Here is a 23835-nt window from a genome sequence, read left to right on the forward strand (position 1 = left end):
GCACTATATTGGAAGCCAAAAACCTGAAGTTTTTATGGGCAGAGGCTGTTAACACTGATGTATACATATTAAATAGAGTTGCAACAAAACACAATTTGGAGCAAACTCCATATGAGTTGTGGAATGTACGAAAACCATATGTTGGACATCTTCGAGTGGTTGGGTCAGATGCCTTTGCTCGTGTACCAAAACAATTTCACAGCAAGTTTGATGCTAGATCCAGAAAAGTTATCAAGGAGAATCAACAAATTATCGACTTTATGATCCCACGAGTCACAAAGTGTTTGTATGGAGGAATGTCACATTCAGTGAGGTTAGCAGCAGCTCAGTGTCTGCAACAAAACACAATTTGGAGCAAACTCCATATGAGTTGTGGAATGTACGAAAACCATATGTTGGACATCTTCGAGTGGTTGGGTCAGATGCCTTTGCTCGTGTACCAAAACAATTTCACAGCAAGTTTGATGCTAGATCCAGAAAAGTTGTACTTTTTGGTTATCAAGGAGAATCAACAAATTATCGACTTTATGATCCCACGAGTCACAAAGTGTTTGTATGGAGGAATGTCACATTCAGTGAGGTTAGCAGCAGCTCAGTGTCTGCACAACAAGAAGTTAACACATACTTCAAAACTGATGAAGAACAAGATATCATGGATTGGCACAAGCAAGTTACTGGTGAACCAGTGCAAGCTCAGGAAGAGATGGAAATTTCAGGAAATGACGTAAGTAAGGCTAAAATGGAAACTGAAGAGCAACCTACCAAAGGGCAGTCGATGCACCTGTGAGATCGGTCTATCATCCGCAAGCCAGCAAGATATGAAGCTGATTTTGCTCAGTATAACAATCCTTGCAGATTCAAAGAAGCAATGTCTGGTCCTGACTCAAAACACTGGAAAAAAGCGATTGCAGAGGAAGTGGAAGCTCATGAAGACAACAAAACCTGAAAGATACTTCCTAGAACTAATAGTCAGAGAGTTATTGACTCAAAATGGATGTTCAAGGTCTTATTTGACACAGATGGTAAGATAACTCGGTACAAAGCACGGCTGTGCGCAAGAGTTTTCAAACAGGAGTATGGTGTTAACTACAATGAGATTTTTTCACCAGTGATACGATATGATTCCCTCAGTTTTCTTGGCAGTTGTCACTTAATATGATCTAGAGAGGGTACAGTTCAATATTCGTTCAGTGTTTCTGTATGGAAGGCTTGAAGAAGTAGTTTACATGGATATACCTGAGGGAGTGGTGGCTAAAACAGAGAAACCTATAGTTTGCTTGTGAAATCACTGTACAGACTTAAGCCAGCTCCTTGGTGTTTGAGCAATAAATTTATAGACTTTCTTTCACGTTGTAGTTGTCAAGCAACTGATGCTGATCCATGTTTATTCATTGGTGTAATCAGTGATGATGTTATCTTGTTAGAATTATTTGTAGGTGATGGTCTTATTGCATCAAAGTCAATTGAAGCAATTAATAAAGTTGATACATCACTAAAAGAAATCTTTCAAATTACTGTCAGTGAAGGTCATTGCTTTGTTGGAGTGGAAATTGAGCGAGATTGTGTGGGAAACACCAGTGTACGAGAAGAGTAATTGAGAAATTTGGAATGTCTGAAGAAAAGGTTTAAGTGTCCCTGCTGATCCTCATGTGAGTCTGTTACCTAACGATGAAGAGTTCAGTGGTGCAAAAGATACCATATCATGAAGCAGTTGGATCTCTTACGTTTTTGTCAGCTATCTATCGTCCAGATATTTTATTTGCAGTGAACAGTGTGAGCATATTTTTGAACAGCCATACTAATGCGCATTGGCAAGCAGTGAAAAGAATTTACAGGTACCTAATTGAAACACCAGATTATGGTATGGAATACTAAAACAGTGGGAGCAAAATGCAACTGTTTAGTTTTTCTGATGCTGAGTATGTAGGTGATCTTACATCGCGGAAGTCAACAACAGGATATGTTTTTCTTTTGGCTGGTGGTCCTGTAACTTAGACTTCTCAGGGGCAAAAGGTTGTTGCTGTAAGTACAACTGAATCTGAATATGTAGCTGCTGCTTAGGATGCAAATTGACTGAGAAAATTACTAGGTGGTCTGGGAATCAAGTTTCAAGAACCAACTATGTTACAAATCGATCACCAGAGTGCAATCAAGTTATCAAAAAATCATGAATATCACAAACGCACCAAACATGTAGATGTACACTTTCATTTCTTACATGGAAAAAGTGCAGTGTAAGGAGATAACAATTTTTTGTGTGTGTACCAAAGAACAACTTGCTGATATGTTGACCAAAGCATTAACCAAAGAAAAAATTGTATATTTGCACTCAAAGCTCAATGTTGTTATTGGTAAATGCAATCACTTAAACAGTGGGAGTGTTGGGAAGATTTTGCATAATTGCAATTGTGTGTGTTTGCAGTTCTCGTTCTTGTTGATGCTCACATTCTGACCACTAGTGCATAGAGTTTATTTCTGTGAGTGCAGCTGTTTGTGTTTGTCTTCTTTGCAGTGGAAGTATTTTTTGAATTTTTTTGTTGCTTGTGAAAAGTCAGCCATTGTAAAAAAAGCCAGTTATTTAATTAATAAAATAAGTTCATACACAGCTTTATTAATCTCTCTTAGCAAACCTCCACTATCTGCATCATTACCTCTGCTGGAATGTTTAATTTGGTGATGTCTATCAACTTTTTGTTTTTGAGATCAATGAGTAAACCATAATGATAAAGGGAATTAGCTCCCAATATGCTTTTTGACATGTCTTCTACAATGAATGGCAGTTCAAAATAGCATTTGAGCCCTAAATCAATGCTTAACAGCTTTGAACTGTAATTTTTATCTCTGATCAGTTTACAGCATAAGATTGAAGTTGGAGTCTTTAACTTCCTTGCCATTTGAAACTGGTATAAGACAGACCTGCACTGCTATCTACCAGAAAATATCTTCCACAATTTTGATCTGTAACAATTAGGTGATACTGGCAGTTCGATGTGGGCAGTGGGGTAAAACTCTATTTCAACTTACCGCAGAAAATGGTGGACTGCATGTTCAACATGTTTTGCGCCAGTCACACGGAAATTAATAATCCGATTTGATTTTGATTGATGCTTTTTATGCAGTTTTTGGCCTCAGGGCAATTAAAAGCTGATTTTTTCCCCCATTTGATGTGATATGACCTTGCCATGGTGGATTGGCTTATGTAACTAACAGTATGACACCTGTACACCCATGCACGTTGAGTAGTACAGTTTGTTTAATGTCAAACTTACACATTAGGCATTGTTGTATGATTCATTTGTCATTTGTAGTCGACCACTATTAAATTATGATGTTTACAGCGCCATGTATTGCTACATTTTGTAACTATTTATTTTTCTTTCCCCCTTCTCTGATAATATTCCGTTGCAATTTGACATCATTATGACCAGTGGTGTTATTTCTACAGTGATTTGAAAGTTTAACTATAATCATCCTGTACTACAGGTGTTAAATCGGAAGAATTTAACGCATGTGGGTCTATGGTAACTGGTGGAAGATCTCAAATCAAAAACTCCAGAAAACAAGATAAAAACTTCTGGTTAAAATTTTATGCTCACTTACATGAAATGAAGGACGGCAAGCTCACAAAGAAAATTCTCAACGTAGCTCAATCGATGAGGAACTGCAACGTAGCTCAATCGATGAGGAACTGCAACGTAGCTCAATCGATGAGGAACTGCAACGTAGCTCAATCGATGAGGAACTGCAACGTAGCTCAATCGATGAGGAACTGCAACGTAGCTCAATCGATGAGGAACTGCAACGTATCTCAATCGATGAGGAACTGAAACAAACAAAAATACCTAAAGGCGATTAGAATATGTGAAGAAATATTTTGAGGTAAAACAAAATTTCGTACCATAACTAACAGTCAAAAATTTGCTGAGAAGTCTTCTTGACAAGCTAGAGGATGGTCTGAATATGGAGGAAGAAACACAGTGAACAGATGGAGAAATGTGGACAGAAAGAGAGGAAAAGAAATACTACATAAGTTCAGACATAACTTGGGTACAATGAGGAGAAAATTGAAAGGAGACCACATTAAAAATGTGGCATTTGAAGGTAAAAGTTAAACAAATAATTCTAATCAGGTGTGCTTAGGTGAAATTCTGTTCACGCCTTCCCATTCCAACAGTGTTACACAACATGCATAAGTTGCGTAAAACATGGATTCAGTGTGTGTGAACATTGATTGTAACCATAGAGGCATTAGACTTAAGTACCAAAGGTTATGTCAAGTAAGCAAAATAAAGTATACTCATTTGAAAATTAAAAAAAAAAAATTGTAATAAAATCTTCTAAAAATAGTAGAGTCCACCTGCAGCTGCTAATCCTTGTTTAATGTGAAATCAAGGCACAGCCAGTTTTGTGATAGTGAATTGCATCTTTAGGTTTAATCTACAACAACATATATATGGATTAGAGGCTATTAAGTGAAAAAATTAATGGTGTGAACTATGAAGAAGATAGAAAAGTGGTCACTTTGCTGGATTACATTAAGGCATTAGACCAAAGTGATGTCCCAATATTCAATAAGGCACATATCTTGACACTATCAAATGCAGTAGATGTTGAAAGATCCAACAGTAATCTTAGATAATTATGTGTCATCATTGGGGAGCATTCTAATTTGGAATTGGAAAAATAACATGGATAAGCAGAACAACACAAAAGTATGGCATCAGAATCTGGTAAATGTAGTACAGTAGCAACTTACCAGTGTTGGACTCCTAATAGTACTTAGAAAAAATAGCTATCTGAACTGCAATGAAGAAATGTTAACATTGTATGAAGATGCAGTTAAGTCATAGCGGAAACTGACACAAGCTGTGAGCTGCACCTACCGTCAGAGTGCTATTGGGTGCTGGTAGAGGGCATGAGTGTTGTGTAAGAACATAGTACCTTATTTTTCAAAGATGGGAATTGTTTCACAAATGAAATTGTCAGTTGAAGATAAAGTGTACAATAACATGCGTTTGTTGCTTGTCATTGGTAACATTGCTAACGCTTTTAACACAGTGGAAAAACTCTGTATATTGTGCTTACTTGTTTTAGTTTTTTGTACAAATCCTACTAATTAAAAATTAAAACTTATTAAGTTGTGAGTTACTGAAATTGGGCTTTCCGTCCCAGGAACAACTAGGTTAAATTAGATTAACAAATATGATTTTGTAGTAAATTATGAAAATAGCTGACATTGAAAATGGAATCATGCTAGAAACAATGTATAATAAAACTAGGTGAGTGTGAACAAAAAGTCAAAATGCAGTGAATATAAGATACTGCCGATGTTATTGCAAAAGGGCTACTCATAGAGGAGGCCATAAAAAATCGAAATTCGAGAGAGTGGCTCTGTGTCTCAGATCCAGAGAAAGTTTCAGTAAGTAACTTCCATTTTATTTTGTGTTTTGGTTTTCATTTACCTAGTTTTAGTATAAATTTTTACATAGCCCTTGTCAGTTTTAGCTATTTCCCTAATTTATCTCACATTTGTAATCATTAACCTAATTTAACCTAGTTGTTCCTGCAACTGAAAGCCCATTTTAATCAGTCTTATTTTTATCAAATTTAATTCTTAATTAGTAGTATTTGTACAAAAAAAGAAAGCACACCACACAGAATTTTTCCACTGTGTTAAAAGTGTTAGCAATGTTACCAACGATAAGCAACACATGTTGTTGTGCTATAATTGCCAATCTTTGATTGGCCATTTCATTTGTAAAATGACTCCCAGTCTTCGAAAAAGAAGATACTTTGGTCTTATACAAACCACACAACCCCTATAGACATAAACTCGCGTGACAGGTACAGCCCACTGCTTGTGTTAATTTCCGCTATGACTTAAACTAGCAGCTGCGGCTGCACACAGTGTTATCATTTCATCATTGCATCTGAGATAGCTGTTTCTCCAAGTACTATCCTCCTTGTCAGTGTTTTCTCCATATTCCTTTCCTCTCCCATTCTGTGCAGAACCATCTCATTCCTTACCTTATCAGTCCACCTAATTTTCAACATTTGTTTGTAGCACCACATCTCTAATGCTTAGATTCTCTTGTGTTTCAGTTTTCCCATAGTCGAAGGTCAACAGATCCTATGAATGTGTCTTGATGTTTCTTTAGCCTTGCTTTCTTCATCAACTGCAATGCTAGAAAGCCTCTCTGGTGCTTTTACCTTTCCTAAAGCCAAATGGATTTCATCTGCCACATATTTGGTTTTCTTTACCCTTCTTCTGTATACTATTCTTGTCATTAACTTGGATGCATGAGCTGTTAATGTGATAGTGTGATAGTTCTCACACTTTTCAGCTCTTGTTGTCTTTGGAATTGTGTGGATAGTATGTTTCTGAAAGTTGATGGTGTATTGCCAGACTCACATGTTTTATACACAAATGTGAATAGTCATATTGTTGCCACTTCCTCCCAGTGTTTTGGAACTTATTATGGAATTTAATATTTCTCTTCCGACTTACTTGATCTTAAAGTCTTCCAAAGCTCTTCTAAGTACTGATTCTAATACTTGATTTTGTGTCTCTTCTGAATTGACTCCTGTTTTTTCTTCTGTCACATCAGACAAATTTTCCTCCTTTTAAAGGCCCTCCATGTACTCTTTCCACCTATACTCTCTCTCCTCTGCATTTAACAGTGGGATTCACATTGCATTCTTAAAGTTGGCACCTTTGCTTTCAATTTCACCAAAGGCTGTGTTGACTTTCCCATCTGCTACGTCAGTCCTTCTGACAATCATTTCCTTTTCGATTTTTTCATATTTTTCATGTAGTTATCTTGCATTTTCTTTTTGTTTCATTCCTCAGTGACTTTTGTTTCTATGTTCCTGAATTTCTGTGAACATTTTTGTACTTCCTTCTTTCGCTGATCCACTGAAGTATTTCTTCTGTTACTCATGGTTTCTTCATAGTTACCTTCTTTGTACCTGTGGTTTTCTTTTCCAACTTCTGTGATTACCCTTTTTAGAAATGTCCATTCCTCTTCAATTGTACTGCCTACTGAGCTATTCCTTATTGCAGTACCTATAATGTTAGAGAACTTCAACCATATCTAGTCATTCCATAGTACTTCTGTATCTCACTTCTTTACGTATTGATTCTTCCTGACTAATGTCTTAAACTTCAGCCTGTTCTTCATCGCTACTACATTGCATCTGTGTCTGTATCTGCTTGTGGGTACACCTTACAGTCTAGTATCTGATTTTGGAATATCTATCTGACAATGATGTAAACTAACTGAAATCTTCCTGTATCTCCCGTTCTTTTAGAAATATACTTCCTCCACTTGGGAATCTTGAATAGAGTATTTACTGTTCCTAGCTGAAGTTTATTGCAGGACTTAGTCTTTCTCCTCTCTCAGTTTCTTCTATTCCTTCCCCTACAAATGCATTCCAGTCCCCCTTGACTATAAGATTTTCATGTCTCTTTATGAACTGCATTATCCATTCAATATCCTCATAAGTTTTCTCTATCTTGCTATCTTCAGCTTGCGACTTCGGCATGCATACATGAACTATTGTTGCTGGTGTTGGTATGGTGTCGATTCTTATGAGAACAACCCTTTCACTGTGTTGTTCACAGTAACACACTCTCTGCCCTACCTTCCTATTCATAATGAATCCTCCTCCCGTTACACCATTTTCTGCTGCTGTTGATGTTACCCTATACTCATCGACCAGAAATGTTCGTCGTCTTTCCATTTCACTTCACTGACCATCACTATATCTAGATTGAGCCTTTGGATTTCGCTTTCCATATTTTATAGCTTCTTTACCACATTCAGGCTTCTGACAATCCACACCCCAACTCGTACAACACTGTCCTTTTGTTGGTTATTCAGTCTGTTTCTCATGGTCACCTCCCCCTCAGCAGTCCCCTTCCGGAGATCCAAATGGCGGGCTGTTCTGGAATCTTTTGCCAGCGGAGAGATCATCATGACACTTTTTCAATTACAGGCCGCTTGTATTGAGGGAGGTGGCCCATTGGTTAGCACACTGGACTCGCATTCAGGAGGATGACAGTTCAATTCTGCGTCCGGCCATCCTGATTTAGGTTTTCCATGATTTCCCTAAATCACTCCACGCAAATACTAGGATGGTTCCTTTGAAAGGGTATGGCCGACTTCCTTCCCCATCCTTCCCTAATCTGATGAGACCGATGATCGTGCTGTTTGGTCTCTTCCCCAAAATAACCCAACCCAACTCAGGCCACATGTCCTGTGGATACACATTATGTGTATTTAATGCGGTGGTTTACATAACCTTTTGCATCCTCATGCTGTTGATAAGTACTGATTCTTCAGCCTTTAGGAGCAGTTTCCCCATCCCAAGAGCAACAGAGTGCCATGAACCTCTGTCCACTCCTCCCCTCTTTGAAGAGGCCATTGGCAGAATGAGGATAACTTCTTATACCAGGAGCCTTTGGCTGCCAATGCTAATTATTATCCAAAATTTAAGTGGTGGCAGGATGCGAACCTGGGACCGAGGATGTTTCAATTACTAATCAAAGATGCTACCCCTTAGCACTGCCCCTAGACCACTTACACACTCTATTTTTCAGGTCCAAATTAGAATGTCCCTCAGTGATGACCCATAATTATCTCAGATTATTGATGGATCTTTCAACATTAATGGCATTTGATGATACCAGGCTATATGCCATAGAGAACACTGGGAGATTGTATTGGTTTAAGGTCTTAATGTAATCCAGGCAAGTGACTACTTTCCAGTCTCCTTCATAGTAGGCTCTATTTATCTTTTCACTTAACATTTCTAATTCAAATGTATGTTGTTGCAGATTTAACCTGAAGATGTGATTAATTATCCCGAAACCAGTTGTACCTTGATTTCACAATAAATGAGGATCAGCAGCTACAGGCTGACTCCACAGTTTTGTAGATGATTTTGCCACAATTTTTTTTAAGAAGGATATTTAAGTGTGCATAGATTAAGCTGTGGTTTCCCACACTGAAAAATTGTGTGTTAAAGAATTTTTCTAATATATGATTTGTTTCTGGTTTACAGATAACCTGGCATGAACTCGCAAGACCACAAGTACATGGCTATGATATGTCATGTCTGGCAATTCTTTCAAGGTATTGCTTTGCATCTGGATCAGAGGAAAAGGTTGTAAGAACGTTTAAGGCACCCAGTAATTTTGTAACTAATTTTCAGTCCATATGTAAAGTGCGAGAAGATAGCACAGAATTTGCAGAAGGTACATAAACTTAATTTTCCAGTGTGTAACATGAGTATTGTATTACCTAAAAGATAAATGTTACAATTTGTGTTTGATATTTGTTTATGATTTTTTTTTAATATTTAAGTTGTGGGCACCATTAATGCATCCACAGTAACTGCCACTTAAGAACAATTACTGATGTGCGCACATAAAAATGGAAAACAATTACTGGTTGCTTTAACTTCATGATAGGTAAATTTATGGCAATGACTTCTTTTTCAGAAATTCCCCAGGGAGCTGCAGTGCCAACACTGGGATTATCAAATAAAGCAGTTTATGAGGGACAACAAGCGCAGTTGGAAGAGAGGCATGTGAAAGATGAATTTCCTGAATCATCTTATTTTATTCCTGTAAAATTAACAGGTATTTTGTCTGGCTTTTGTATTGTAAGCTTATCTTGATTTCTCATTCATGGGAAGCAGCTGTGATACTGCTGCAACAACAGTCGTTCTTACTTGCTGATATTTATTTATTTTCTGTCTCTGCCCAAACAAGTTGCCCCCAACAATTTGTGACTGATATGGCCTTGTCATTAACAGTAGATGAATCCTCTTGGTTGCTGGGGTTGTCCAGCAGATTGTATTTCAACATATACTCTGGATCTTGCATTTCACCACAGTCTTGGAGAACGTCCATTTCTATTCGCTGTTCTTGCAGCATGGCACTCCTCACCCACATTCTGTTCAGCTTCCACCACACTGGGTAGTGTAGGTCATAGTTAGCAGTATATTGCTCTTTTGGTTGAGTATCTGGGCTTTCTAGTTCTGTCCTCCCTCTCTCCTGTCAGAGATTTTAATGGGCATCAACTGTGACCTGAATTCTTAAGCACTTTCCGACGGTCTGAGATCCATGCATTGGATGGTGGGGACTGGCTCCCACTGTTGTCCTTTTCGTATAAGTCACATTGGCACTTTGCACATGAGCGGGTGCAATACCAGTGAGTGAGCAGAGTTTCTGCACTGGTTTTGGATGTTGTCAACTGGCGTCTTGTCACATAGCGCACTGACTCACTATTTGCTCACCTTCTTTGCTCATAATGCATTAAGAGTAATTTGTTCATGACAAGATGAGACCGTGCCTGCAAGAAACAAATAACGGCATATTGAATGTAATAATGTTGGCTGTTTATTTGCCGCTTTCTCAAGCCTTTATGTTAGGTGGAGAGGGGAAAAGGGAGGAAGGAAGGAGGGAGGGGGCGAGGGGGCCTGTGACATTTGTAACATTTTCTCAAGTACATATGATTCCTCATGTGGTAATTAATTATAAATGTGTATATTCTGTAGCATCCAATATGTGCTTTATCAGCCAAACCTATGCAGTGTGATGTCTACTCATGTGTTGCAGTTCACTGTCTGCACTGCGAATGAAGTTGGATTCCTGCTTCATTGAGTATCAAAATTCTCAACACAATTTGTGGGCTTATAATGAGTTCTTAATGCCCACACAATAAAAGGGGTCTGTGAATTCATGTCTTGGGTCTCCCTTTGACAAGATGTGACTATAAATGTAACCTTTAAATCAGTCGCTCTCTGATCTGATACACCTCTCCAGTCACTCAGATAATGTGATGCTGTTGTAGCTTGACTCATTTTTACACAGTGTGTTCAAGTCAGCTTCCTTGTGTCAGAAGAGCTATTGGATTGTGACACCATCCTAATATTTTGTCACAGTTTGATGGGACATGATTTGTATGCTGAGCAGAGGACACCAGATAGTGTAGAGAGTGACGCACCCTCCAGTGTGGGTGACAATTCTGCCTTTGTGATCTTATCACTAAATTTGTAAAAAGAAGGGTATAATGTCTTTCCAAATTAGTTGTAACTACGTGACAGTTAAGTATCTTCACCCTTAATATATTCTGATTCTTCTTTTATTATTTATATTCATAACCATGTAGTTTTGGTTACTTACAATAAGCGGTTAATGGCTGCAACATCAGCCACAACAACAACAACAAAACTACTACTACTACTACTACTACTACTACTCAGTTTTGGGTTGGGAGTTTTTATCTATGATTGCTTAAGGTACCTGTAGAGATTGGAGCTGCACCACTGTGTTTATGACACTGCCAGCCATTAATGAATGCCTTGTGTATTTTCTACTCCACTTTGATTTGCTTTGTGTTGTACATGGCTTGTCATTCTTCTTGTTACTTTGAAAAGGGTGAAGATACCACTCCAGACCTGTTACGGTGTTCCAGTGTGACTCCTATTGCCCTGGAAAGCAAATTTGTAATATGAAATGGAGCTCATAAAAATGATGCGGAACACAGAGAGTTCCTACACCCCATTGCTCAGGCCTGTAAAAGACCTACCAGTTATACTGGCTAGTTTTTACGGAGTCTAGATAGGATTAGGAATTTTGCTAGCTCTCGTCCCGGTGAATCACCTGGAACTTCTGGGAAGAAAAGGGCAGTTTTAGTTTTAATTTGTATTGTGCAAGTGAATAGTTGTTTATATTCAACAATGCAGATAGGTGTGAATTACTTTATTTTCATTTTATTTTGCTTGAGAAGAGATGCAGCAATATTGAAGAAGAAATTGGCGATTTCACTAAATTATTAATAAGAAATTCCACCAAGGAGTTCTACATGGAAAAGAAAATAGTACCCAGTGTGTCGAAACCGGAACTCGTGCATTGGCAGAAATCGTAAGATGTAGTGGATGTTAATGGCATCGGAAGTGCCTCCAGTAGAATGATATTGCAAGTGTTCGATTGAAAAATTGGTTTGTGAGCAAGTGAAGCTGTAGTTTAGGGTGAAATTATTCTAACACCTGAGGTCATCAGTCCCCTAATGGTATCATGGAAATGGCAATTGATGACTAATCTCATATGGACATGGTGGGATATAGGGGTTCATCTCACACAAACACAGCTGGCACTGATTTTGTCATGTACTAACTTGGCTGAGAGTGACTTCAAAAGCCGATGACCCATGCGTGTGTCAATATTAAAACCACATCATCACCAGCCTACAACTGAAATGAACATGTGATCATCAGCACTGGACATTGTCGCAGTGGCAGAGCATTGCATGGTCTGACGCGTTAGGATACTATCTTTTTCATGCCGATGGGAGGGTGCAAATCTGTCATCTTCCAGGGGGGTAGCTCCTTGACACCTGTACTGCGGGATGGAGACAAGCTGGCAGCAGCTGCATGAATCTCTGGGGAACATTCACATGGGCATATATGGGTCCAGTGGAGCTTGTGCAAGGCACTATGATGGTCAAGGAGTATTATACACACCTTCAGGACAATCATGTTTTCTGATAGCAGTGGCATTTTTCAACAAGATAATGTGCCATATCCTGAGGCCAGGAGTGTAATGGAGTGGTTCGAGAACCACAGTGGTGAGCTCCAATTGATGTGCTGCCCCCCCCCCCCCCCAACTCACCAGATATGAAACCAATTGAATGTGATTGAATGTGGCATTACAAATCATCATGCCCCCCCCCTCCCCAGAATTTATAGGAATTAAGGGACTTAAGTGTGTAGTTGTGGCGCCAGTTCCCTCCAGCAGTGAACCAGGCATCATTGCTTCCATGCCACAATGAGTTGCCGCTGATATCCATACCACAAGTGTACATACCAGTTGTTAGATAGCTATTTCTAACGAAGAATCCTAATACAAATTTTCAGAGTTTTAGTTTCAAAAATGATTTTATAACGAAATATTTCCGTAAAAACTGTCATCCCCTATGTTACTCCCTTACAGGTTGATTTTCCAGAAACAGTGAAACATATATCGTTTTATTTCCAACCAAGAAGTCAAAAACCAGTTTTTATGAATGTAGCTTTAAAAATGCTTTGGTAGTACGTTAAATAATTTATTTTCAAAATAAACTTTCACCCACTATTTTATCCCTTCAGTGATTGAATTTCTAAAAATGGCAAAGCATGCATTTTTTTAACTTCTGACCAAAAAACCAAATACAAATTTTCATAGTCGTAATTTCATAACTGGCTTAACGGTGACCTATTTTCAAAAAACCTTTCATCCTTTACTTCACCCATTTAGGGATGAAAATTTGAAGGAACCCTTACTAAGTGATGCCTAAAATAACAGACCAACACTCTCTCCAAATTTCCAGTTTCTGTCCTTAGCAGTTTGGGCTGGGGGTGATGTGTAAATGAGTCCATCAGGCCCTATTTCGTCCCCTGAGGGCTCAATTTCGAAAACACTGAAACATGTAATTTTTTGTTTTCAACCAAGAAACCAATTTCAAATTTTCATAGATTTAGCTTAAAAAATGCTTTCATAATGAAATATATTTGCAAAACATTTCATCCCCTATTTCACCCTCTTAAGAGTTGAATTTCCAAGAACACTGAAACGCTTAGTGTATTTTATTTGTAACCAAAAAGTCAAATATAGATTTTCATAGATGTGGCTTTCAGATTCTTTGGTAATTCTTTAATAAAGATTAATTTATAAAAAGAAGACAACTACTACTTTCACCCTCGTAGGCATTAAATGTTGAAAAATCTGAAATGTGTACATCTTTATTTCTGACTAAGAAACCAAATACCAATTTTCATTGTTTTAGGTTCAAAAATCCTTTCACTCCCTTACGGGTGGAATTTCGAAAAATACCTTTTTATTCGTCGGCAATGTAAAATCAACACCCTCTCCAGATTTCAAGTTTCTGTCATTAGCGGTTTGGGCTAGGCGATGACAAGTCAGTTACTCAGGACCTTTTCTTTTATATATAGAGATGAATGTATGAGGGCTGCCGTTTAAGCATCCCCCCCCCCCCCCCCCTCCCTCTTAAAAATTTCTACTTTAGAGAGCAAGGGGGGCAAAATGTAGTTTGACACAGAGATTGTATTTATATTAATGTATTATTTTATGTTGGTACATTTTGTGCTATAAGATAAGTGTAACATAGTAAGGAGTGTGCATTTTGTTGTATTATACCATTTCATTTAACACAGTGCATGCTGCTATGGCATTAGTGATAAGTGTGTGGAAACAAGGAAGCAAGTTGCAGCACGCAATTTGAAGTACTAGATGATTTGTGTGATGCCCTGAGCTAAATCTTTTGTGGAATATTGGAATAAAGAAGTGTAGTCCATTGACAACAATAACAAGCAGTTGCCAAGGAAGAAATTGTAGAAAATTACTAAAGGACCAGATAGGTAATTAGTTCATTGCGCAAAATATCATAAAACCTGCTGCACCAATCAAAGAAGTTGTTCAAAATGTGGGCAAATTAACAGAGAACTTATCAGAGAATGGTACATTAGTATTAATTGGGGGCTAAAATGACACTGATAAGCCATTGAAAGAGTTTTAAAGGGATTTAACAGATTCTCTGAAACACATAGTGAAATTAACCTGCAAAATGAGTGTAGAAATTCATCCAGTACCTCTTAACGTAACATCCAAGATGTGAATGAAAAAATAAAGTGTGTGAATTGCTTTACATTGAAAAAAATCAATACTGCTACAAATGTGTGTGGAAAGAGACTGACTGTGTATTTCAAAATCGAGTGACTGGAAAGAAATGTTTATACAGTCCATAGTTTACATTTAAACGGTTGAGGAAAGAGGTTCATATGAAGTCATCTTTCCTCTTTTTAATATAGGTGTCAAAAATAAAAAAAGGGTACAATACTGGTAATAAAGCATACACAAATGAACAGACAAATAATAAATACTGCCTAGAAGTTAAAGAACCAACCAAATACAGGAAGACAATTACAAACCAACATCTGAGCACATAAGAAGCAAAAAGGATAAAACAGCAACACACCTGGTAAGCTGAATTTCAAACCTTCAGATATGGTAACAAGGCAGTTGTCATGGACCAGTAAGTCTCTGATTCTTTAAAGAATAGAACTCCCATGTTGAATCTTCTGCACTGGCTGTTATAATACTTTTAAATAAGTCACTTCCTGTTTCACATCAATAGAGATGCATCTTCAAGTGATCTGTACAAGAAATTAAAACAATACAGAATTCCAGTGGCTTGAAAATACATGTGTGTTGCCATTAAGTGCCATATATCAATGAGAAGTGTGTACTCGTACATTTTTAAACAGTCATGGTGAGTCAAGTGATTGCTTAGAGCCACGTCCGATTGTTCATCATGAAGATATAAACAGATAACATGCTAAAGGCCATAGTCCATGATTAAACTGACTGGGACCATGGAGCTCTGATAAAAGAAGCTGGGTACACACGTTTAAATTCGGTTTTATTATCAACTGATGTAATTTGACATTTTTAAAAAACTTGCTTATTTACTGTGGATGCATTATGTGCTTGCTAGTTCGAAAAATAGAGCAATATAAAATTCATGTTATTACCTAAGTTTTCTGGGATTATATTTTCTTGTTTTCTATAGTTTTAATCATTTTCAACTACGAATGTCTTCTAAAAAGATAAATTTGTAATTGACTATATAACACAAAATAGTACAGCTAGACACACTGTGAAGACAACACCCACTTTTCTTGTCATAGATAGCACCAGTTTGGTATGAGACTCAAGCTAGTACCACCTCACACATGTGGCTCGTAGTACCAACTCATCTTTACAGCTTACGCTGTTGCCAAACACACATCTGAGCTATCAATGACATGGTAAGAGATTGTCATGGGCTACAGCTTTTAACATGCTATCTGTTTCTATCTTGGGATGACGAATGATGGGACTTGGCTCAAAGCAATTACTTTGCTGCACCATGACTATTTAAAAAGCATGATACTACACACCTCTCATTGATATATGGCATTTTATGGTAGCATACATCTGTTTTCAAGCCATTGTAATTATGTGTTGTTTTAAGTTCATTTACAGGTCACCTGAAGGTGAATCTTTATTGGTGTGAAAGCAGTAGTGACATATTTAAAAGTATTTTAATAGCCAGTGCAGAAGATTTTATTCATTCAACAAATAAAACAGCTTCAAACATCTGATTAATTTACAAATGAGTAATGCATTAAAAACATTTGATGTTAATTACATAAGTGAGAAAAGTTTGCAAAAGGTTTAAAATCATGCTTAAAATTTGTTGGATGTCATGAAGTACCTTCATTCTCAAATATTGGATGAATATAGTCATGTTATTTACATCGATCAGTTACACTGCATGGAGACACACACACAGTTCCCAACTATAATAATTCTTTTATTGTGTAAAGCTTTAAATGTGGGGGTATACCTCGTAGTGAGTGGATTATGACAGCATTTCAAGTTTTTAAATGTAACCAGTAACTATGGGAAATATTGAAAGTCAAATTTCTTTTGTCCCTGGAGGAAGCTGTGAGATAGGAAACCTGCAACTGGTACTGGGTTCCAGGAGACTAGTTCATCTATATAGATAGGTGGGTAAAAAGGGCTGTGATTTTGTCCATTATAAATGGTTGTAATAAAGCAAAAGTGCCAAAACAAAGCAAGAGTATAGGCCTATGCCTATGGAACCTGCATGTAGACTGAAACAGGAAAGTAGAAACATAAAGTAACATGACTGGTAATCTGAATTTAAACTAAAGGTCTGTGATGCCATAGATATTACACACAAATACGAAGCCAGGAATGAATCCGACCTAAAAATTATCTCCATAATGTTCAATCCATTCGTAATAAGATAGATGAAATTAACATACTACTAACAGATGAGGTAAAGGCTATCCCAGTAATATGCATTTCTCAGCACTGCTGTGACCCTGAAGTTATTCAACATACAAAAAGAGACTAAATTCATTTTGTCTTCCTGCTATTGCACAAACAATCGCAAGCTGGGTGCAGTAACGCTTCACATAAAGGAAAATACTGATTTTACTACCATATCTGACTTTAATGTGTGTCAAAAATGAATATGAGACTGCAGCTATAAAAACTACAAAATTTAATTTTTTTAGTGCTACAGTTTTCCAGTCACAGTCTGAAAATTTTGAACTTTTTTTTCAAATAAATTGGAACCATTGCTGAACAAAGTAAATAAATTGGAATGTAATTTGATGATAAGTGAAGACTTCAACCTTCATTTTTTTACAAGTTGTAGAAATAGAGAGGCCCCTTTGAACCTTACTACATCTTGCAATTTAAATGTTAAAATAAATACTGCCACCCGAGTAAAAGAATATGTGAAGTAGCTTTAGGTCAGTTTGTATTCAAGAAGAATTTCTACAGCACTACATTAAAAATTTTGTGAGCAGACTTCATTGCCCATCTAGCTCTAATACAAAGTTCAAAAGTAAAAGGAGTACTTGTTCAAGTTTCACAGTAGTGAAGATGAACAAGTTCTCATACCTCTTGAGGTATGCATTTTAGAGCCCATGTCTACTATTTTTTTGTAAGGAACCTGTCCCCAAAATTTGTAAAAGGATTTTTGAAATACCCTCTGTAAGATAATAAATATTATGAAGGCCATGTTGAGTGTTATAAAAAAAGAAACTTGTAAAAACAGAGCATCATGCAAAAAATATAACACTATCACAAGAAACTAAAAAATTAACCAGCCCTTTTGAAGAAGTTCTGCAAACAATATGATAAAATCAAACACACACAAGAATACTCAATCCAATAAATATAAGTCAGTGTAAATCAACACTGCTACACAAGATGTAGTAGGAAAAACAATAACGAGACTAAGGAATTCCAGCTCTGGGGGCATTGATGGTTTCTCTGCAACTGTTATAAAGAAGAGTGCTGTAAACATCATTGAACTACTCAACCACTTATGTGACTGCTTACTTCAAGAAAGCACTTTCCGTGATGCATTGAACAAGTCTGAGGTAATTCTGTAATATAAAAAAAGATGTAAGAGATAACGTAAATTACTACAGGGCAATCATGATTTCCTCTTCTATTTCAAAACTTTCGGAAAAAGTTAAGTATGACCAACTTATGGAATTTGTAAATAAAAACAAATTCCTATGTAATGAACAATTTCTATTCAGAAATAAGAGATCAACAGTAACAACCATTAATGAGTGCATTCACTGTGTGCTAAACCTGGTGGAAACAAAAGGGGAATCAACAGGAGTATTTATTGGCTTGTCAAAAGCATTTGCCATTATGGTAAGGTTCTGGGGGATAATGCTGACCATGTCTTAGTTATTCTTGAAAAATCCTCGCATGTCCTCCTCTCCCTCCCCCTCTCCCCGAGTTGTTGTAATTGGTATTTTGCCTTAACTGCCCAGGTTGAGAGAGTGGTATAAATCTCTGTAAAAAGAATCATCAACCTCAAGATGTGTTGAATGTTGATGACATGCATGACTGTTGTGAAATAACAGTCGTTTGTTGTTTGTTGGCCACATCTAGGGAACTTGCTATATGTGAGTTGTATAAGGGTTACCCAGGCATGCTGGGCTCTGTCTGGGTGGACCCTTATTTCCCTAGCTGCTAGTGGGACTGAGATGGATCATTCGGAACTTGTGTAGCCAGTCCTCCTGACACAGGAATTATTCAAAACACTTCATTTATAGCAAGAGAACCCATGCTATTTGACAGAATGTGTTTTTTTAATAGTTAAAAAGGAAGAGGGCAGCTTTGAGAAAGTTGCACCTTTCTGTATTAAAAAGTATTTAGTGGGCTTTGCTGGCATTTTCAAACCTGTAAAGTCATGACAAAAATGGGGCAGTGTTGGTTATAAACTTTTGGTTCCCAATAAGCAACGAACCTCCAGACAGCATATTCAAATAGACAATTGAAACAGAGTACACAACACCTCATCTTATGGCAAAGGTGTTTTCTCAAGCAGAGATATCGTAGATAATCCCAAAGAGGAACCGAAAGATAAGTGGGCTCAAGAAGGTGTCGTCGTCATGTAAAATATAATGAAATAGGTAGATGGTGAACTGATTAAATCAGATTTCTTTATTCTTACATTCGATAGCACAACACTTCAAGAGCATGTCGAGGCAGTTTCCTTTCCTGAAATGTGTGGAATCGTGTCCCCATCTCAGTGTGCTCTTTTAAATGCCAGCACACTAGCTTGTAAGGGAGAAGCCACTTGTGGCAAATGTGATTAAGCCACCCACAGTGGCATCATTTATTCATTTCCTTAGAAGTGTGTGACGTGCGCCAGGGATTACCCTGCCTGGAGCAGAGACTGCAGCGTCTACCCTGAAGAAAGGAAGAGACAGGAGCTCAAACCAACAGTCTCATATGGTGAGGCCAAAAAGAACTAAAAGGCCATGAACCGCCCACTTCCACTAATGTGTTTACTTCAGCCAGTAAAATGCCTATTCCAAAAGCTGATCCCTCTACATAAATGGAGATTTCTAGTGTCAGCTCTACTACCTGCATCTGTCAGTTTAGTTGTAAGTGTGTTGTTATTGCAGAGCCCATAGCTCCTCCCCCTCCCCCTCCCCCTCCTGAACATCAGGAAAGACCACAATTGCTGATATCTTAGAGCTTCAGGCACCTCAAAGGCAGACTCCAGTAAACAGATCAGGATTGCCACAGGCATTCCTATGAATTCTCCTCTGGTAACCAAACCAAATAGGAAGTGTTAACCACAGAAGAAAAGTTGTAAACTGTCAGATAATGTTGATCACATTCTATTATATGTTTTTAATGATTCAGCTTTGGAGACAATAGAATGCAAAGTCTGTTTGGGGCAGTCATCTAGCCCTAGACTAAGGCTATAACTGTTGCAGTACTCCCACTCAGGTGGAGAGACAGGATGAAAGAAAAACCTCACCAGTAATTAGGCATAGGATGGTGCCATACAAGTGCCCATATCTATACCCCAGATTTGTCTGTAGGTAATGCCTTCTAAGCAGAAGTAATTGTGGGTGATTAGGAAGGGGGTTGTAGTTTTGGAATCCTTCGGGCATAGGAAAAGGTAGTGTTCAATAGTGGTATGGTTGTGGGCATTAGGGATGGTAGTGTAAACGGAGGTGGCATCAATAGTGACGAGCAGGGCACTATGTGGTAAAGGAGCAGGAACTGTGGAAAGTTGGTGGAGGAAATGGTTGCTATCGTAAAAGGTAGGTGGGTAGGTTTCAGGTAATAGGCTGGTGTTGTTCTGTGAGAGCATAAGCGGAGATATTGCTGGTGGTTGGTAGGTTTGATATTGACAGACGTACTGATGTAACCACCTTTAAGGTGTAGGTCAACATCAAGGAAGGTGGCTTGTTGGGTTGGGGAGGACCTGGTGAAGCGAATGGGGGAGAAGGTTTTGAGATTCTGGAGGAATATGGATAGGGTGTCCTCACCTTCAATTCAGATCGCCAAGACGTCATCAATGAATCTGAACCAGATGAGGGGTTTAGGTCCTCACACTTGGTCGAAATCATGAAGATATCATCAGTGGACCTGAACTAGGTTTTGGAATCTGGGTGGTTAGGAAGGATTCCTCTAGATGACCCATGAATAGGTCGGCATAGGATGGTGCCATGCAGATGCCATTTGCTGTACCATGGGTTTGTTTTGTAGATGATGTGTTCATAGGTGAAGTAATTGTAGGAGAGGATGTAGATGGTCATGGTGACCATAAAGGAGGTTGAAGTTTTGGAATCGTCAAGCATTGGGGAAAGTAGTGTTCAATAGCAGCAAGGCCACAGAAGAAAAAAGCGTACCAACTGTACATAGCAGCACTGCCCTGTCCCCACCATATCCCAGCACACACCCACAAGCGGCACTACGCCCTTCCCCACTCCTACCTTGCTATCCCTTCCCCTCCCTGCCCCTGGTTCCTCCTTACCCCGCCACTTGGACTGCCTCCCCTATCAGGTGCAGTCGACCATAGTCCAGCCTCGGTAGCTGGAGACAGTGGTCATGTGTGTGTGAGATTTGTGCTTGCATGAATGAATATGTTTCCTACATTAGAAGAAGACCTTTTGGCCGAAAACTCACATGTATAGCAGTCTTTCTGTTGGACATGTCTGTGACTCAACATCTCCTCTAAATTTATGAAATGTGTTATATAAATATTTAAATGCATGCATTTTGTTTGTTAAATATAAGCACACAGAAATCACTTTCACCTCCTTTTTTTTTTTTGACAGTAGGACCAATACAAATACAATGCAGTATGATACAAAAGAACCAGCTGGTCGAAGACAGCCATACGCAGTCACAAGTTGATGAAATGCGAGTGCAGCACAGGGTGACTGTCGTCATGGCCATGTGGTTGTCTTCAACTTCATAGCTTCATCCCTGTAGTTGAAGGATATCTCATCCCCATATTTTGGTGCAATACATGGATGGAATATCAACAGTGTCATGAGCTTTATTATGTGTTTATGGCAGTGCTTGCAAGGTACATACTGAAACTTGTGAATCTCTGTGCTAGGTTGTTAGTACTTTGTGTTAATGGGATCAGGATCAGTGTGGCCAGCTTTTCCAGCAATACAGTATTCATGCTGTATTTCCATCCTCACTTATTTGTAGGTGATGACTTTATGATACTCATTTATAGGTGATGACCTCGATACTCGTGTTGCTGAATGCCATAGGGCATTTCTCGTTTTTTGCACAGTGGGTTGTTATTGGTTAAGAACTTCTGATAGAACTGATTAAGGAACTGTTCTAGCCATCTTCCCTTGGTTGTCAACAGAGAGCCTAATTTTATTTATGGCATCTGTCTTTTGAATGAAGATCAAGTGATGCATTTCAGCATATAAATAAGGCTGATTTCACCAAGCAGGCATGTCCATCTGAGAAGCTGGTACTGATGCTTGTTATAATAATGTCTTCCAAATCTGAAGACCATTCAGATTCAAAATTGTATGCCCCACCTATGAAAAAGAGCATTCCCAGGAAGCAGTCCGTTAGTGATGATAAAGTGGCCTATGTGCTATATGCTTAGGGTCTGAATACTAAGACAGTATCTAGTTCTAGGAGCATGACAATTACTAGCATGGGCTGTTACATTAGTGATGTGCAAAAGCACCAAAATACAGTATGGATCCATGGTCAGAAACATCTCGGTCAAGGATTAGAAGACTGAATACTTGCTGACAGCAGTCAGCTGATGGTAGCACATTTTAAATAATGAGTAGTAGATGTTATTTACATTGTTCAAAATTGCATGTTCCACTTTTGTTACACACTTTATAGCAGAGGACTGAGGTGAACTACATTTTTCATAACAATTCTAGCATTCTGCCATGGAGTTTGGAACCACAGCTGAATGAAATTAACATCTTGATACAATATTTCAGTTGGCAACCAAGCAACCATCTTTAGGTCAGTTCCAAGACTAGTGTTTACTAGTGCTTGCAATCATATCTGTACTGAAACACGATGTGCTGGAGTATGCTTACAGACTTTTGCTATGTGATAACCCTTTCCACTGGACATTCCATGTATTATTATAGTGCTGAAACACTGACATCTGTGAAATCTATCTAGAATCCAATTTTTAAGGAACCTTGGGAGTTCCACGTGGTAGAAGATCTTACTGTTCACTCATGGATGTCAGTTGCATAAGACGGGGAAACACTCTCAAAGATAGCATTACCCACCCAGTGTAATGCCCAGCAGCAATTAATTTGGGCATTGAATCTTTATCTCTGAGCATGCAAAATTGGTAGGAAACATCTATATACATGTCAGCACGCCCCAGCAAAGTGCAATCTTGCAGCCAAGATCTCCCTGCATGTGCTGACCCACCATGTTTCAGTATAAATATAGCTGTCTGTATAGGAAATACTAGTTGTGGAATTTGCCACATAAATGGCTCCTTGGTTGTCAAACAAAATATTGTGGTGAGCTATTCATTACATCCGCAAACATAATAGAATGTTCACATTTTGGGAAAATTTCAATATACACAATCCTGTTATTGTATGCATAAGTTCACAGGCAGTAATGCTGTACATAGATAAAAAAATTTGCATTACTCTGTAAGAACAAACAAAATCAGGCCATGTCTGCTCAATGTGAATAGGAACTTCCCTTTCTATCCTAATGGACAAGGTGCATCGATTAAAATGCTAACATTGTATTTGGAATAATGTAGTTAAAATATTGATTTTACCATCTTCACTCAGGTTTATCATGGTTTCCTTGTGTTTGTTTTTGTGATTTGTGGAATATTTGTTAAAAAATGACACAGCTGTTTTCTGGCCTCATCTTTCCCCAATATGTTTTAATGCTCAATCTGGAATGCCCTTGATGTTAAGGGGACATTAAACTATAACCTATCTTTTTTGTGCATTCCGCTAATGAGGGCAAGTCCAATGAAAATACAGGATCATACACGGTTTGAGGTGGGGCCCAAGCATTTGAATTTAAATGCATCAGAGAACAACTGCAGGAATGTAGTGGTAATGGAATGGTGTGCTGTGAATATTTCTTATATTAATACTTGCTCCATCTCAACCCCTTCTCTTGTTAAGCTGTGTCTGTTGTATTGTTGTCGCTAAATGACAAACGTGCCAGAAAGTTACTTGAGAGTACTACAGTTCACAGACCATACTGCATTACAGCTGTAATCGTTCAACATGTACTCACAAACTTCTTGTGCCACAACATATATAATGATGGGAAAGAAATAACACCACCAAGAAGGAGTTGTGTGATGCAAACAAAAGTTGATAGGCATGTTTCTGCATCTGAAAGATAATGGTTTCAGCCTTCAC

The 23835-nt window shown here is 38.2% G+C and overlaps 1 protein-coding gene across 2 annotated transcripts in view; it reads left to right on the plus strand.

Moving 5' to 3' along the window:
* LOC126175862 (elongator complex protein 2) overlaps positions 1-23835 on the plus strand; it is an 80148-nt gene that overhangs the window by 32001 nt on the left and 24312 nt on the right. For both annotated transcript variants that reach the window (XM_049922873.1, XM_049922875.1), the window contains exons 7-8: positions 9067-9259; positions 9506-9646. In XM_049922873.1, the coding sequence (XP_049778830.1) occupies positions 9067-9259; positions 9506-9646 (334 nt within the window). The remainder of the gene's footprint in view (positions 1-9066; positions 9260-9505; positions 9647-23835) is intronic.

This window comes from Schistocerca cancellata, chromosome 3 (assembly GCF_023864275.1).
Source record: "Schistocerca cancellata isolate TAMUIC-IGC-003103 chromosome 3, iqSchCanc2.1, whole genome shotgun sequence".
In the NCBI taxonomy this organism is placed as follows: domain Eukaryota; kingdom Metazoa; phylum Arthropoda; class Insecta; order Orthoptera; family Acrididae; genus Schistocerca; species Schistocerca cancellata.